Raw genomic sequence first — 18,277 nt, forward strand, 5'->3', positions numbered from 1 at the left:
TCAAAATAAAAAAATAAATAAATAAATAAATAAATAAATAAATAAATAAATAAATAAAGTCCATGTCAACCTTAGGAAAAAATATCCTTTATTTATTCTTTCACTCTGAAAACTCACTGAGGTGGTGCCGCACCCGGGCATGGACCCAGTGTCCTTGGTGGAGCATCTCCCGTAAAAAAAAAAAACTCACTGAGTTACCCACTCACTGCCCCACCCCGTGCTGGGGTCACAGCGGTGACAGAGACAACCTCAGCCCTGCCCTCACCCAGTCTTACTTACAGATGCTCACACATACATTTATTTTCCAGTGTTCCCTGCCCCACCCCATAGTTGTTTAGGAAGCAGGGGCTGGGCTGAATGCAGACTCCCCCCTCCGGAGTGACTCAGGACTATAAATCCATTCATCCCAGCTCACAAAACCCTGGGAGGTGCCCTGAGGGCTGTGCCTCTCCCATCTCCTGGTAGGCCGTGCTGTCCCCCTTGTTGGTTTCTCTGTAGGGCATGCCCTTGCCTGGAGGGGGGCAAGATGGCTGAGAGCCACCCCAGGAGAAAATGGACTTTACGTAAGCCCCAACCTGATCTATTGGCCCACGGAGCCACTCTTGGGCCGTTCACTGTGTTACTGAGTGGCGGGCTTGGGTCCCCCAGTGGCAATGGCTTGTAGCTGGAGTTGGTGTGGACAGAGAGAGGAGAAGCATGGCATCTCTGAGTGTATTGAGGATCGACTGCGCCAGGCTCCGTTCTAGTAGCTGGGAACCAGTTGGGAGCAAGCAGAGGCCCTCACTGGAGCCGACTTTCTAGTGCCAGAGAACGGCAATAAAGAAGGAAAGAGTGGTCGGGCACGGTGGCTCACGCCTGTAATCCCAGCTATTTGGGAGGCCAAGGCAGGCCGATCACCTGAGGTCGGGAGTTCGAGACCAGCCTGACCAACATGGAGAAACCCCATCTCTACTAAAAATACAAAATTAGCAGGGTGTGGTGGTGCATGCCTGTAATCCCAGCTACTCAGGAGGCTGAGGCAGGAGAATCGCTTGAACCCGGGAGGCGGAGGTTGCAGTGAGCCAAGATTGCACCATTGCACTCCAGCCTGGGCAATAAGAATGAGACTCCGTCTCAAAAAAAAAAAAAAAAATCAAAAGGGAAAGATCTAATCCAGCATGGGGTGATGACGACTAAGAGGAATGGGGGGCAGGGGAGGAGTTCCAGACTCATGGGCACCGCCGATCTGGACAGGTGGGCAGGGAGGAGGTAGCGCTTCAGATGGAGGGAGATAGAGGGCTGTGAGTATCTGTGAAATAGGACAGATGTGGCGTTGGCCTGTTCCTGGAACAGCAAGAGGTTCTGGCTGTCAGAATAGAGCAGTGGCTCGCTGACCAAGGCCTTCGGGCCAAATCAAGGGGACCCTTGCTACATGTCTTTGTAAATAAAGACTTATTGGAACCCAGGCGCTCATTCGTTTCGTGTTTTCCGCGGTTGCTTTTGCAGTATAGTGACAGAGCTGAGTATTTGCACAGAGATCCTAGGGCCCTTGTACTCTCTGGCCCTTTACGGAAAAAGTTTACCCTCCCCTGGAATAGAGTAAGCGAGGGGAGAGGCTGGGTGAGGGGTCCAGGCAAGCAAAGGCTGCCCCTTGCCTTGATTGGCACAACTGTGGAGGTCATCCCAGCTCTGGAGCCCCCACAGGATCACTCAGGCCTCTGCTTCCACCTCATCTGGCTTCAGCTTCCCCCCCTGCGGAGTTCTCCCTCCCTCCCTCCTTCCCCACAGGAAATATCCCCAGCGCTCAGCAGTAACCCCCACTGCATGCAGATCTCAGAACCTCCACCTCAATCTACAGCCACGTGCCACAATAAGAAGCAGAGTTTTAGGCCAGGCGCGGTGGCTCACGCCTGTAATCTCAGTATTTTGGAAGACTGAGGTGGGAGGATCACTTGAAGTCAGGAGTTTGAGACCAGCCTGGCCAACATGGTGAAACCCCGTCTCTAATAAGAATACAAACATTAGCCGCGTGTGGTGGTGCACGTCTGTAATCCCAGCTACTTGGGAGGCTGACATAGGAGAATTGCTTGAGCCCGGGAGGTGGACGTTGCAGTGAGCCAAGATTGCACCACCTGCACTCCAGTCCAGGTGCCAGAGCAAGACTTGGTCTCAAAAAAACAAAAACAAAAAAAAATTAGTCCAGGCATGGTGGCACACACCTGTAGTCTCAGCTACTTGGGGAGCTGAGGCAGGAGGATCGCTTGAACCCGGGTGGTTGAGGCTGCAGTGAACTGAGATCATGCCCCAGCACTCCAGCCTGGGGGACAAAGTGAGACCCTGTCTCAAAATAAAAAAAGCAGAGTTTGTATAATCCATCGTGTGCATATTTATACAATAATTTATAATTGTATTTTAAAAGTATACAATTCATGTATTATGTGACATACAATGGAATATAAAATATGTATTTTATGTCATGTAACATAAATCGTATATTATATGTAGTGTATATGCTTATGTACATATCATTCGAATGAAAGTTTCATTAAATAATTACCCTTAATATTTGCAGTTCCTATTTCCTATTTTCTTATATTCCATTTCATGAAGAATACATATATATGTGCATTGTATATACTTAATATATATTATAAACGTATGAAACCCATTATGTGTGTTCTATAACACATTGATGATATGTTAATATCATGCATTATATGTTATATGTCTTGTTAGAATAAGTTTCTCTGAATAATAATTGCTCTTATGTGTGATGGGCAACTGTTACTTTTTTTTTGAGACAGAGTCTCGCTCTGTTGCCCAGGCTGGAGTGCAGTGGCAAAATCTCAGCTCACTGCAAGCTCCGCCTCCCGGGTTCACGCCATTCTCCTGCCTCAGCCTCCCGAGTAGCTGAAACTACAGGCGCCTGCCACCATGCCTGGCTAATTTTTGTATTTTCAGTAGAGACGGGGTTTCACCGTGTTAGCCAGGATGGTCTCAATCTCCTGACCTCGTGATCCGCCCACCTCGGCCTCCCAAAGTGCTGGTATTACAGGCGTGAGCCACCAGGCCAGGCCAACTTTGTTACTTTATATTCTCCTTTATTTTGTTTCTTATAGAAAAGCATGGCCTGTCACACCTGTAATCCCAGCACTTAGTGAGGCCTAGGTGGGAAGATTTCCTAATCTCAGGAATTCGAGACCAGCCTGGGCAACATGGTGAAACCCCGTCTCTACTAAAAATACAAAAAAATTATCCGGGTGTGGTGGCGGGCGCCCCTGTAGTCCCAGCTACTTGGGAGGTCGAGGCAGGAGAATCGCTTGAACCCGAGAGGCAGAGGTTGCAGTGAGCCAAGATTGCACCACTGCACACCAGCCTGGGTGACAGAGTGAGACTCCGTCTCAAAAAAAAAAAAAAAAAGAAAAGGAAGAAAGAAAAGCATGTACATATGATGTATGTGTTATACAAACCTGTATAACGTGGGCTGTGTTGGGCCAGCGTAAAGACTAAATTTTACTCTGGGAAGAGACTTTTAAGCTGGGATTATAGATGTGAGCCACTGTGCTCAGCCTCTGTTTTTTGTTTTGTTTTTGCTTGTTTTTTTGTTTTTGTTTTTGTTTTTTGTTTGTTTGTTTGTTTTGTTTTGGACAGTGTCTTGCTCTGTCACCCAGGCTGGAGTGCGGTGTTATAATCACAGCTCACTGCAGCCTCAGCCTCCTAGGCTCAAGCAATCATCCCATGTCATCCTCCAGAGTAGCTGGGACTACAGGTGTGCCACAGCCACACTCAGCTAATTTCTTAATTTTTTGTAGAGATGGGTATCTCTTTATGTTGCCCAGGCTGGTCATGAACTCCTGGGCTCATGCCATCCACTCTTCTCAGCTCCCAAAGTGCTAGGATTACAGGTGTGAGCCACCACAAGCATCCCCTTTTTTCTCTGTTTTGAAGTAGACTCCCATCCTGCCTTGTCTTGATTTGATTTCCTTTATTTATTTATTTATTTTTTTGAGATGGAGTCTCCCTCTGTCACCCAGGCTGGAGTGCAGTGGTGCCATCTCGGCTCACTACAACCTCCGCCTCCCGGGTTCAAGTAATTCTCCTGCCTCAGCCTCCTGAGTAGCTGGGATTACAGGCGCCCGCCACCACACCTGGCTAATTTTTGTTTTTTTTGTTTGTTTGTTTTTGTTTTTTTGAGATGGAATTTTCCTCTTGTTGCCCAGGCTGGAGTGCAATGGCACGATCTTGGCTCACCACAACCTCCGCCTCCCGGGTTCAAGCGATTCTCCTGCCTCAGCCTCCCAAGTAGCTGGGATTACAGGCATGCACCACCATGCCCGGTTAATTTCCTTTATTTATTTATTTATTTATTTATTTATTTATTTTGAGACAGAGTTTCACTCTTGTTGCCCAGGCTGGAGTGCAATGGCATGATCTCAGCTCACTGCAACCTCCACCTCCCAGGTTCAAGCGATTCTTCTGCCTCAGCCTCCTGAGTAGCTGGGATCACAGGCGTGCGCCACCACGCCCAGCTCATTTTGTATTTTTGGTAGAGATGGGGTTTCTCCATGTTGGTCAAGCTGGTCTTGAACTCCTGACCTCAGGTGATCGGCCTGCCTTGGCCTCCCAAAGTGCTGGGATTACAGGTGTGAGCCACTGCGCCCGGACAAATGTTGTATTTTTAGTGGAGACAGTGTTTCATCATGTTGGTCAGGCTGCTGTCGAACTCCCGACCTCAGATGATCCGCCTGCCTCGCCCTCCCAAAGTGCTGGGATTATAGGCGTGAGCCACCGCGCCTGGCCCCCATCATCCCTTTTTATGGCTGAATAATAGTCCATTGTAAGGCTAGAGCACAATTTGTTTCTTCATACCTCTGTTGAACGTTGGGGTTGTCTCCGCCGCGTGGTGGCTATGAATAGGGCTGCTATGAACGTGCATGGAGCGTGCAGTCTTTTTAGGCTTAGATTGTTTGTCTCGAGAGCAGTGAAGCATCATGGGAAGGGCATGGGCTCTGATCCCAAAATGCTTGGAGTCAGTCCCTAGCTATGCCTCAGTAGGGTGAGCTTGGGCCAGTCACTGGGTATCTTGTGCCTGATAACAGAACTTCCTTTGTGAGGTTATTATGAAAGTGAATCAATCAATACATGCAAAACACTTAGGAAGCTGCTTAGCCCAGAGTAAACAGTTGCAAAATGACTCTGCATTGCCAGCAACAGGAACCTTCCTGGGCTAACTGAAGCAGAAAAAGAACTTACTGGAAGGATATCAGGTAGCTCACTGGCTAAGAAAACCAGCAGGAACCTTGAGAGGTTTATAGTTACAGATGCCGATTCTGTAACAGAGACCCAAGATGTGTAATGATACTGAGTGAATGGAGTTTCCTTCTTGCTCTTAAAACAGTAACGTCGGCCAGTTGCAGTGCTCACACCTGTAATCCCAGCACTTTGGGAGGCTCAGGCAGGAGGATTGCTTGAGCTCAGGAGTTGGAGAACAGCCTGGGCAACATACCAAGACTCCTCCTCTACAAATAAAAATAAATCATAAAAATTAAAATACAGCTGGGCACAGTGGCTCATGCCTGTAATCCCAGTACTTTGGGAGGCCAAGGTGGGCAGATCACTTGAGGTCAGGAGTTCGAAACTGGCCTGACCAACATGGTGAAACTCCATCTCTGCTAAAAATACAAAAATTAAGCGTGGTGATGTGTGCGTGTAATCCCAGGTACTCAGGGGGCTGAGGCAGGAGAATCACTGAAACCCAGAAGTTGGAGGTTGCAGTGAGCCAAGATTGCATGACTGCACTCAAGCCTGGGCAACAGAGCGAGACTCTGTCTCAAAAAAAAGAAAAAAAAATTAAAATTAAAAATAAAAATAGGCCAGTCGTGGTAGCTCATGCTTGTAATCCCAGCACTTAGGGAGGCCAAAGCTGGAGGATCACTTGAGCACAGGAGTTTGAGACCAGCCCCTGGGCAATATACAGAGATGCTATCTCTACAAAAATACAAAAGTTAGTCACATGTGGTGGCTTGCTCCTCTAGTCCCAGATACTCAGGAGGCTGAGGTGGGACGGCTGCTCGAGCTGGAGAGTTGCAGCTTGCAGTGAGCTGAGATTCTGCCACTGCACTCCAGCCTGGGCAACAGAGTGAGACCCTGTCTCAAAAATAAATAAATAAATAAACAAACAAAATAAAACAGTGAAGTCATGGGCCAGGCATGGTGGCTCACACCTGTAATCCCAGCACTTTGAGAAGCCAAGGTGGGTGGATTGCGAGGTCAGGAGATCGAGACCATCCTGGCCAACATGGTGAAACTTGTCTCTACTAAAAATACTAAAATTAGCTGGGCTTGGTGGCGCGTGCCTGTAATCCCAGCTACTTGGGAGGCTGGGGCAGGAGAATCGCTTGAACCAGGGAGGTGGAGGTTGCAGTGAGCCGGGATCGCGTCACCGCACTCCAGCCTGGTGACAGAGCGAGACTCCATCTCAAAAAAAAAAAAAAAAAAAAACCAAAACAGTGAAGTAATGTACCACATAATGAGGTTTCTGTCAACAACAAACCGCATATACAACAGTGGTCTCGTAAAATGATAATAGCGTATTTTTACTGTACCTCTTCTATGTTTAGATGTGTCTAGACATGCAAATACTTACCATTGTGTTATAACTCCCTGCAATTTTCAGTACAGTCACATGCTGTTTAGATTTATGGCCTAGGAGCAGAAAGCTCAACCACGTAGCCTAGGTGTGTAGCAGGCCACACTCTGTGTTTGTGTAAGCCCACTCTGTGATGTTTGCACAATGACGAAATCACCAAACAGTGCCTTTCTCAGACCGTGTCCCTGTCATTAAGCAATGCACAGCTGTACTAGCTGGGAACAGGTTGGCAGGGCAGCCCTCCTCCTCCACACAGTCATTCAGGGACTCAGGCTGTTGCAACTCTGCTATCTTCAGTGTGTTTATTTCAAGGTCAGCCTGGGGATGGTCTTCATGAGGATCACAGCATGGCTTATATGGACCAGGGCTGGAAGTAACCCACTTCACTTGGCTGGCTTATTTTTCCTACAACTTGGTGCCCTGACCACACCTAACTGCACCTAACTATAGTCCTTGGCTGGGCAGCCACTTCTCAGCAAGGAGTCTGTCTGTTGGGTTGCAGCAAGCATGAAGCACTGGGGGACTCCAAGGTCAGAGGGCTGTCAGCACCATGGGTACCACCCCCCACCACTGCCCTGGACCTACCCCACACCCTAACATGGATCCTTGGGGTCTCTTTGTATCCTTGAAGCCTTCCCCAAGATTTCAGGTTCAGGCCAGGTATGGTGGTTCACACCTGTAATATCAGCACTTTGGGAGGCCAAGGTGGGAGGATCGCTTGAGCCCAGGAGTCCAAGACTAGCCTGAGAAACATAGTGAGACCCTATTTCTATAAAATGTTTTAAAATGCGCCAGGTGTGGTGGTGGGTGCCCATAGTCCCAGCTACTCAGGAGGCTGAGGCAGGAGGTTTGCTTGAGCCCAGGAGGTCGAGGCTTCAATGAGCCATCATTGCACCACTGCACTCCAGCCTGGCTAGCAGAGTGAGACTCCTTCTCTAAAAAAAATTTATCTTGCTCCTCCCGCCGCCCAAGATGCCGAAAGGAAAGAAGGCCAAGGGAAAGAAGGTGGCTCTGGCCCCTGCTGTCGTGAAAAAGCAGGAGGCCAAGAAAGTGGTGAATCCCGTTTGAGAAAAGTCCTAAGAATTTTGACATTGGACAGGACATCCAGCCCAAAAGAGACCTCACCGTCTTTGTGAAATGGCCCCGCTATATCAGGTTGCAGCGGCAGAGAGCCATCCTCTATAAGCGACTGGAAGTGCCTCCTGTGATTAACTAGTTCACCCAGGCCCTGGACCGCCAGACAGCTACTCAGCTGCTTAAGCTGGCCCACAAGTACAGACCAGAGATAAAGCAAGAGAAGCAGCAGAGGCTGTTGACCCGGGCCGAGAAGAAAGCTGCTGGCAAAGGGGATGTCCCCACTAAGAGACCACCTGTCCTTCGAGCAGGAGTTAACATCGTCACCACCTTGGTGGAGAACAAGAAAGCTCAGCTGGTGGTGATTGCACACGACGTGGATCCCATCGAGCTGGTTGTCTTCTTGCCTGCCCTGTGTCGTAAAATGGGGGTCCCTTACTGCATTATCAAGGGGAAGGCCAGACTGGGACGTCTAATCCACAAGAAGACCTGGACCACTCTCGCCTTTATACAAGTGAACTCGGAAGACAAAGGCACTTTGGCTAAGCCAGTGGAAATTATCAGGACCAATGACAACAACAGATACGATGAGATCCACCGTCACTGGGGCGGCAATGTCCTGGGTCCCAAGTCTGTGGCTCGTATCGCCAAGCTTGAAAAGGCAAAAGCTAAAGAACTTGCCACTAAACTGGGTTAAATGTACACTATTGAGTTTTCTGTACATAAAAATAATTAAAATACAAATTTTCCTTCAAAAAACTTTATCTTATTTATTTTGTTTTATTTTTTAGTAGAGACCAGGTCTCCCTGTGTTGCCCAGGCTAGTCTCAAACTTCTGGACTCAGATGATCCTCCTGCCTCGGCCTCCCATAGTGCTGGGATTACAAGCCTGAGCCGCTACACAAGGCCCCAATTAAATGAAGGGTGACTACATATCCAGCCAAGAACAATGGACCTCCCAGACCCCCCTATAGTACAGGATGGCTATGTGGCATGGGGGTTCTGTAAAATTCAGTGGCTTTTCCATAAAAAGTGACAGATTAGGCCAGGCGCGGTGGCTCAAGCCTGTAATCCCAGCACTTTGGGAGGCTGAGACAGGCGGATCACGAGGTCAGGAGATCGAGACCATCCTGGCTAACACGGTGAAACCCCGTCTCTACTAAAAAAAAAACAAAAAACTAGCCGGGCGAGGTGGCGGGCGCCTGTAGTCCCAGCTACTCGGGAGGCTGAGGCAGGAGAATGGCTTAAACCCGGGAGGCGGAGCTTGCAGTGAGCTGAGATCCGGCCACTGCACTCCAGCCTGGGCGACAGAGCGAGACTCCGTCTCAACAAAAAAAAAAAAAAAAAAAAGTGACAGATTAGACATACACTTCCTCTTACACCCCCTGCCCCCACCTCCTGCCTGGAAGGAGGCTGTGATGCTGAGGGGCGGCAGGCATCTTTTGGGCTTGTGGCTAAGAGCCCCGTAATGAGGAGGGTAGGGCTGAACCAGGAGCCTGGGTTCCCAGTGACATCATATGGCAGCCTTCTGGTTGTGGGAGAATAGTCCCCATATGGGGAAGCCATGGGTTTCTCCAGTTTCTGTTGCAGGCTGTTCCTGACTTGGACTCACAGCAGTGACGTGTCCCCAGTCCAATAGAGGGGTTTAGATTCTGGAAAATCAAAAACCTCAGAAATACAGACATTCATTCCTGAGGTCTCTGAGTTAGGTGAGATCCACTTGGGCCCAGCATAGAGACTGTGAACCTCACCCCCCCACCCACCCACCTACCATTCGGGACAGTATTTGCCAATTCCAGTGAGAGAGGTCCTGGACCCCGGTGTTCTGGCTTTTTTGCTTGTTTGTGTTTTGAGACGGAGTCTCTCTCTGTCACCCGGGCTGGAGTGCAGTGGCGCCATCTTCGCTCACTGCAACCTCCACCTCCCAAGTTCAAGTGATTCTCCTGCCTCAGCCTCCCAAGTAGCTGGGATTACAGGCGCCTGTCACCACGCCCACCTGATCTCAGGTGATCCGCCTGCCTTGGCCTCCCAAAGTGCTGGGATTACACATGTGAGACGCCGCGCCTGGCCTTTTTTTTTTCTGAGATTCAGTCACCCAGGCTGCAGTGCAGTGGTGCAGTCACAGCCCACTGCAGCCTCAACCTCCCAGGCTCAAGCAATCTTCCCACTTTAACCTCCCAAGTAGCTGGGACTACAGGTATGAGCCACCGTGCCCTGGCCTGTTTTGTTTTTTTAAACAGCTTTATCAAGGTATGATCTACACACCATGAAACTCACCCTTTGTTTTCTTTTATTTTTTTATTTTTTATTTTTTAATTTTTTTGAGACAGAGTCTCGCTCTGGCACCCAGGCTGGAGTGCAGTGGCATGATCTCAGCTCACTGCAACTTCTGCCTCCTGGGTTCAAGCGATTCTTCTGCCTCAGCCTCCCGAGTAGCTGGGACTACAGGTGCCTGCCACCACACCCGGCTAATATTTGTATTTTTAGTAGAGACGGGGTTTCACCATGTTGGCCACAATGGTCTCAATCTCCTGACCTCGTGATCCACCTGCCTTGTCCTCCCAAAGTGCTGGTATTACAGGCATGAGCCACTGCACCCGGCCAAAGCTCACCCATTTTAAGAGTACGATTTGATGATTTTCAGTAAACTGACATGGTTATGCAACCATCTCCACATTCCAATTTCAGAACATTTCCGTCATCTCCAAAAGATCCCTCACGTTCATTTGCAGTGACTCTCCATTCTCCTCCTTCCTTCATCCCCTAAAAATCACTGATCTCAATAGATTTCCGCCTCAATAGATTGCATTATTTGAGCATTTCATATAAATGAAATCATACAATGCATGGTCCATTTTATTGCATGAATAGCTCATTCCTTTTTTTTTTTGAGACAAAGTCTGGCTCTGTCGCCCAGGGTGGAGTGCAGTGACACACTTTCTGCTCACTGCAACCTCAACCCCACCCCCGTCCAGTAGCTGGCACTACAGGCATGCGCCACCATGCCCGGCTAATTTTTGTGTTTTTTGACTGGGTGCAGTGTTCATGCCTGTAATCCCAGCACTTTGGGAGACAGAAGTGGGTGGATAGTTTGAGGTCAGGAGTTTGAGACCAGTCTGGGCAACATAGTGAGACGTCATCTCTACTAAGTATACAAAAATTAGCTGAGCGTGGCAGAAAAAGTGAAAATATTAAAATTCTTCTGTGATGTTTTTGTAGAGAAGGGGTTTCACCGCGTTGCCCAGGTTGGTCTTGAACTCCTGGGTTCAAGCGATAAGTAGCCTCCCAGAGTTCTGGGAATACAGGTGTGTAAGCCACTGTACCTGGCCTATGTTTAACTTTTTAAGAAGCTGCCCAGCCGGCCGGGCGTGGTGGCTCATGCCTGTAATCCCAGCACTTTGGGAGGCCAAGGCAGGCGGATCACGAGGTCAAGAGATTGAGACCATCCTGGCCAACATGGTGAAACCCCGTCTCTACTAAAAATACAAAAAATTAGCTGGGCGTGGTGGTGTGTGCCTGTAGTCCCAGCTACTCGAGAGGCTGAGGCAGGAGAATTGCTTGAAACCAGAGGGTGGAGGTTGCAGTGAGCCGAGATCACGCCACTGTACTCCAGCCTGGGCAACACGAGCAAAACTCCATCTCAAAAAGAAAAAGATACCGTCCTCTTTTGTGAGTCAAGTCCTTTTCCACTGGGTTCTCTACCTTTCCCCTTTTGATTGGCAGGAGGTCTCTGTATGTCCAGAATTTGAGTTATTTGTCGGATTGATGTATTGCAATCAATTTTCCACTGGGTTCTCTACCTTTCCCCTTTTGATTGGCAGGAGGGTTCTCTACCTTTCCCCTTTTGATTGGCAGGACGTCTCTGTATGTCCTGCATTTGAGTTATTTGTCAGATTGATGTATTGCAAATGGCTTCTTCCAGTCTATGATTTGCCTTTTCCCTCTCTTGGTGGTGTCTTTTGAAGAATGAAAGTTCTTTTTTTTTTTTTTTTTTGAGACAGAGTCTTGCTCTATTGTCCAGGCCTGCCTGAGTGCAGTGGCACCATCACAGTTCACTACAGTCTTCAACTCTCGGGCTTAAATGATCCTTGTAGCTCAGCCTGCTGAGTAGCTGGGAGGCGGAGGTTGCAGTGAGCCAAGGTTGCACCACTGCACTCCAGCCTGGGCGACACAGCGAGACTACATTTCAAAAAACAACAAACAAAAAAGAAGTTCGAGACAAGCTTGACCAACATGACGAAACCCCATCTCTAATAAATTTTTTTTTTTTTAATTAGCCTGGCATGGTGGCAGGTGCACCACCATACCTGGCTAATTTTTTTATTTTTTGTAGAGATGGGGTTTCACCATGTTGCCCAATATGGTCTTGAACTCCTTCTCTGAAGCAATCCTCCCACCTTGGCCTCCCAAAGCACAGAGTTTATAGACATGAGCCACCCAGCCTCCTACTTTTTTTTTTTATAAAAGTGTTATATTTGTGCCTCTCATATTTTGATCAATAATCCCTGTGGAATAAATTTTTGTGTATTATGTGAGGTAGATGTTAAGGTTTATTTTTTTCTCTGGCATATTCAGGTGATCCAAAAACATGTCTGGAAAAGGCCATTCTTTTTTTTTCTTTTTTTTTTTATTTGAGACAGAATCTCGCTCTGTCGCCCAGGCTGGAGTGCAGTGGCTGGATCTCAGCTCACTGCAAGCTCCACCTCCCGGGTTTACCTCCTCCTGCCTCAGCCTCCTGAGTAGCTGGGACTACAGGCACCCCCCACCTCACCCGGCTAGTTTTTTGTATTTTTTTTTTTAGTAGAGACGGGGTTTCACTGTGTTAGCCAGGATGGTCTCGATCTCCTGACCTTGTGATCCGCCCGTCTCGGCCTCCCAAAGTGCTGGGATTACAGGCTTGAGCCACCGCGCCCGGCCAGAAAAATAAAATAATTTTAAAGCCCAATGGACACTAAACTTCCCTGTATGTTTGGACATTTTATAATCAAATTTTAAATGAAGACTGTGAAAATCAGGGGGAAAAATAAGTTCTGAAAAGTCAACAAAACCTCCCACTGGTGTAACAAAAAGGAGCAATGAAAAACACAGGAAAGGAAAATGAGATCAGTGCAGGGTGGCATTCCAGACTGGGACAGGGTAGGAGAAAGGTAGGAGAAAATGGAGAGGAGGCAACGGATAAGACACAGTTAGGGGATCACCAAGACCACCCTCACTTCTGACATTGACTGCAAGCCCAGGAGTCTCCAAGGCCACCATCAGTTTCAGTAATTTGCTAGAAAGACTCACAGAACTCACTAGGATCAGTTATTCTCATGGTTGTGGCTCATTACAGTGAAAAGAATCAGATTACAATCAGCCCAGGGAAGAAGTCCATGGGTTCAGGAGAGTTCCAAGTGCCAGTTTAATACCTGGTGCAGTTGTGGACAGCACTAACTTCTCCCAGTAATGATGAGTGACATGATATCACCCATCAGGGAAGAATCCCTGAGCCTCGGTGTCTAGGGTTTTTAATAGGGATAGGCATGTGGATAAGGCTGACCTCTTGTGTGGCTCCCCTTAGATTCTAGCCCCTCTGGAGGTTAAGCTGATACCACATGGCCCAAAGCCCCTACCATAAATCACCACTATTAGCACAAACCATTTGGTGTGGCCGAAGTCCCCATGTAAACTCAGGCTGTACATTCCAAGAACTAAAAAATTACCTCCCAGGAGTAAAAGGCAAAAGTCAGACCTCTATTTGGGTGAGGTTAATCCTTTACTGAGCAGACAAGAAAAATTCAAAGGGCTAAAGAGAGAAACAGAATTTGGATAGAAGATAGTTTAAAGTAGTTTAAAGTAAGGGGAATGAGAAAAACATCCATCTTGGTGCAATGTAAGTGCCACAGGGATGACAACAAGCCCGTCTGCCTTTACACATCATGGAACCAGGCCACCAAACTGCTGAGGAATAGGATTTAGAACTAGTCATTCTACGCCGGGCGCGGTGGCTCACGCCTGTAATCCCAGCAACTTTGGGGAGGCGGGAGGCGGGCGGATCACAAGATTCAGTTAGATCGAGACCTCTTGGCTTGAACACGGTGAAACCCCGTCTCTACTAAAAATATGCCAAAAAAACATTAGGGCCTACGGTGTTTGGTAGGCGGGCACCTGTAGTCCCAGCTATCGGAGGCTGGAGGCAGGGAGGAATGGCGTGAACCCGGGAGGCAGAGCTTGCAGTGAGCCGGATTGTGCCCACTGCCTCCAGCCTGGGTGACGGAGCGAGACTTCCGTACTTCAAAAAAACAAAAAAAACAAAAAAAAAAAGGAACTACGTCATTCTGGGGCTAATTTATCATCTAATCTAATGTGAAGGTGGAAAAAGATATTTCAGATATTCAAGGACTCAAAACACTGAGGTACTAAGCATCCTTTCTGCAAAATGTATTTAGGGATATACTCCAGGAAAACTAGAATGAAATTTAACAAAGAGGATGCAAGTTCCTCAAAACAGGAGGAGCAGTATGAAGGAGAACAGTCCTGCAGCAGCCCAGAGAACAGCCAGTGTGTCCATGACTATTTAATAAACAGAATAGGACCAAACATCTGGATGATCTTAGTCCCATGGTGAATTTTTGTAGGTTGCATAGTTTGAGAATCATCATTCTAGGAAAAAGTAAAACCTTCATACAGTAACGTCCAAGTTGAAATAAAAGAAAACAAAAATGTGGCACGATATGAAGTAGTGAGTACAGCTGGCATTTAATGATAATGCTTCACACACCACTGGTTTAGTGAAATAAAAATACATCTTCATTATGGATCTACAGGATTAGTATTTCCATAACCTTCATATTTTACATGGTCTATATTTTCAATTTCAGGCAGCACAAAGCATTGCACAAAGCAATTACATAGGTTACCGATAAACAGTAAAAAAAATAGTCTGGGCGTGGTGGCTCATGCCTATAATCCCAGCACTTTGGGAGGCTGAGGCAGATGGATCACTTGAGGTCAGGAGTTCGAGACCAGCCTGACCAACATAGTGAAACCCTGTCGCTACTAAAAATACAAAAAAAAAAAAAAAAAAGTAGCTGACATGATGTCGCACGCCATTGATCCAAGCTACTTGGGAGGTTAAGGCACCAGAATGGCTTGAATCTGGGAGGCAGAGGCTGCAGCGAGCTGAGATCACACCACTGCACTCCAGTCTGGGGGACAGAGTGAGACTCTGTCTCAAAATAAATAAATAAATAATAAATAAATAAATAAAGGCTGGGCGTGGTGGCTCACGTTTGTAATCCTAGCACTTTGGGAGGCTGAGGCAGATGGATTATTTGAGGTCAGAAGTTCGAGACCAGCCTGGCCAAGATTGTGAAAACCCGTCTCTACTGAAAATACAAAAATTAGCTGGAAATCGCTTGAACCTGGGAGGTGGAGGTTGCAGCGAGCTGAGATGGTGCCACTGCACTACAACCTGGGCAACAGAGCAAGACCCTGTCTCAATAAAAAAAAAAAAATACATAAATAAAATAAACAGTAAAAGAATAAAATAAAACCACTTGTAAAAATTGGGAGGGGAGAGGGAAGGAGGTAGAATATGTGACGAATTCCATATAGTTCATGGGGTTGGGGGGGAATGCAGTGAAAAATCAAGTTACAATTTTATTTTATTTTTGAAATGGAGTCTCGCTCTGTCTCCCAGATTGGAGTACAGTAACATGATCTCGGCTCACTGCAGCCTCTGCCTCCCGGTTTCAAGCGATTCTCCTGCCTCAGCCTCCAGAGTAGCTAGTATTAGAGGCACGCGCCATCACGCCCGGCTAATTTTTGTATTTTTAGTAGAGTCAGGGTTTCGCCATGTTGGCCAGGTTGGTCTCAAACTCCTGACCTCAACTGAGCCACCTGTCTCAGCCTCTCAAAGTGCTGGGAATACAGGTGTGAGCCACCGCGCCCAGCGAAGTATGAATTCTTGATGGAATTAAGAGTTAGCCTCAGGGCTGGGCACTGTGGCTCACACCTGTAGACCCAGCACTTCGGGAGGCTTTGGCAGGAAGATCACTTGAGTCCAGGAGTTCGAGACCAGCCTGGGCAACGCAAGGAAACCCCGTTTCTACAAAAAAAAAAAAAAAAAATATTAATAATTAGCCAGGTATGATGGCGCGCACACGTTGTCCCAGTTACTCTGGAGGCTGAGGCAGGAGGCGGATCGCTTGAGCCCAGGAATTTGAGGCTACAGTGAGCCGTGATATCGGCACTGCACTCCAGCCTGGACGATAGAGCGAAACCCTGGCTCAAAAGAAGAAAAATTAAAGAAATAAAACAAAAGAGCATCAGCATCTTCTGTGTTTATAAAGATGCAAAAGCTGACACTCCACGTTCACGTGAGTAAGTCATTAGTTAAGGAAGTTTTCCCTAGAGGATTCTGGGTGTGAGGCCTGCGCTTGTCTTCGTTAAGGCTCCCCCTCCAGCACGCGTCCGATTGTGGGGATCACATCCCCATTGCTACATCGGGGACATCGAGGTACAGAGTGGCTGAGCTTGCAGGAGGCTGCCCTGCAAAAGATCCCTGACTCCGGTCTTTCCCCGCAGTGTACCACTGGCTGGAGATGCGGACCAAAATGCGCATCATGGGCTTCAATGCCGCTGCCGTCAAACCACTGAACGAGGGGGCAGCCGCCGAGCTGGGCGCGGAGCTGCTCGGCGAGGGCATCATCTTCATCACCGCCTGCAGCTGCCTGATGCTGGAGTACTGGCGCCACCAGTTGAAGCAGCGCCGCAAGGAAAAGGAGCGACGCATTGCCAGGGAGGAGCTGCGGGGCGAGATGGGCCACTTGGGACTGGCGCTCGAGGAGCTGCAGACGCAGGTGCAGGCCACGCAGATGCAGCTCGCCCTGGAGGAGCTGCGCGCTCAGCTGCAAGAGGTGCGAGCCCACCTCTGCCTCCCAGACCCGCCGCCTGCGCCCCCAGTTGTGCCGGCGTCGGAGAAATAGGAGGTCTCGGGGCCCTGGTCTTGGAGGTGACTACTGCCTGGACTGCGAATTCTCCGTATTGGCCTATTCTCCGCACTGTCCCATCCTGGACCGGCCCAGCTGACACCACCCAGTCCTTCGAGGGCGCCGGAGAGATCCTGGGCTGAAGCCGACCCAATCTCCCTACTAAACTGCTCCAGTGGTACCTTCCACTGGGACTCGCCTCCTGCAGGTGGAACGTTCCAAGAAGGAACCCGCCCTCTCCCACCCCGCCCCTGCCAGCGCATTGGTTGAGCACTTTGGAAAGACAGCGTCTTTTATCAGACCCCACCTCCATCCGGCTAGGTAGGCCAGCAGGACGTCCACCTCTTTTGGCAAAAGAAAATTGGATTCTGCACCTGGATTTAGCCACCTCTCATTCTGTCACCCGCACCCTCACTCACCTGAGTGGAGCCTTCCCCTAGGACGCTCATCCTTTGCACCAAACACCCCCTACCTCCACCTCATTGGTACAGACCATTGTAAAGATGCACAAAGTTCGTACGGACTTCCCGACCCGCCCCCTTCCATCTACCTCAGTCTTAGGGGGAAGGGAGGTGGGGTGAATCCTGCACAGTGTTAGCTCCAATGAGTCACCACCCTGTGGCTCCTGACCTTAATCCATCTTAGTACCTGCCATTGTCATCCTCCCCTCCCTGCGTGGATCGACCCAACAGAACCCCCCTCTTCTTCCGCCTATGGCGCACCCTACTGGCATGGCTATGCTGGGTCTTCCAGGGCGACGCCTCCATTCTGTAGTCTGTTCCAGCAGGACGTGGCCTTTTGGGAGGAAAAACCCATCTTGACCAGGGCTAGTCCATTCTAGCTCACCAGTCCCCAGTCCTGGACTTACTGCTACTGTCCTTTTATCCGGTCATCCCTCGCTGTCCTCTTCAGTTGCCTTTGCTAGGGACCGGCCTGTCCCTCTACTACCTAAGTCATCGTCAGTTCGCCCACCTTCCCTCCAAATCTGCCCCTCAGAGTACTCAGGGATCGCCCTTTCTTCCTACCTTTGGACTGGCCCAGGTCTCCCTCCGCCCTCCTTCTTGCACATGCCTCCTCCAGGGGGACTACCGGTCCCTCAGCCCTGAGGTCCCCCTGTCCAAGCGGGGTATTCCACCAGGGCATATGACCTACCCACCCGACAACTGAAGGGGGCGTGGGTGAGCTCTGTGACTCTGAATGCTACTTTTTACATAGACTGTCAGCGTGTTATAATTAAAGGAGCTCTGGGGTAAAGATCTTAAGAATGTGCCTGAGAATCATGATGTGCGTCTGCAAAATGTCACTGAAATTAGGAAAGAAGGTCGGACACAGTGGCTCACGCCTGCAGTTCCAGCACTTTAGGAGGCCAAAGCAAGAGGACTGCTCGAGGCCAGGAGTTAGAGACCAGTCTGGGCAACATAGCAAGACCACATCTCTACGAAAAATAAAAATATTAGCTGGAGGCCGGGCGCGGTGGCTCAAGCCTGTAATCCCAGCACTTTGGGAGGCCGAGACGGGCGGATCACGAGGTCAGGAGATCGAGACCATCCTGGCTAACATGGTGAAACCCCGTCTCTACTAAAAAAAATACAAAAAACTAGCC

At 48.8% G+C, this 18,277-nt stretch overlaps 1 protein-coding gene and 1 pseudogene across 2 annotated transcripts in view; both read left to right on the plus strand.

Moving 5' to 3' along the window:
* OPA3 (outer mitochondrial membrane lipid metabolism regulator OPA3) overlaps nucleotides 1-17,936 on the plus strand; it is a 63,053-nt gene extending 45,117 nt beyond the window's left edge. The window contains exon 2 of the mRNA XM_017874357.1: nucleotides 16,271-17,936. Within this exon, the coding sequence (XP_017729846.1) occupies nucleotides 16,271-16,671 (401 nt within the window). The 3' untranslated portion in view covers nucleotides 16,672-17,936. The remainder of the gene's footprint in view (nucleotides 1-16,270) is intronic.
* LOC108531094 (60S ribosomal protein L7a pseudogene) lies at nucleotides 7,566-8,399 on the plus strand (annotated as a pseudogene). Its single transcript, XR_001886059.1, has one exon. The product of XR_001886059.1 is annotated as a 60S ribosomal protein L7a pseudogene (transcript).
* Nucleotides 17,937-18,277: the final 341 nt, after the last annotated feature.

This window comes from Rhinopithecus bieti, unplaced genomic scaffold (assembly GCF_001698545.2).
Source record: "Rhinopithecus bieti isolate Rb0 unplaced genomic scaffold, ASM169854v2 scaffold_7888, whole genome shotgun sequence".
Taxonomy (NCBI): domain Eukaryota; kingdom Metazoa; phylum Chordata; class Mammalia; order Primates; family Cercopithecidae; genus Rhinopithecus; species Rhinopithecus bieti.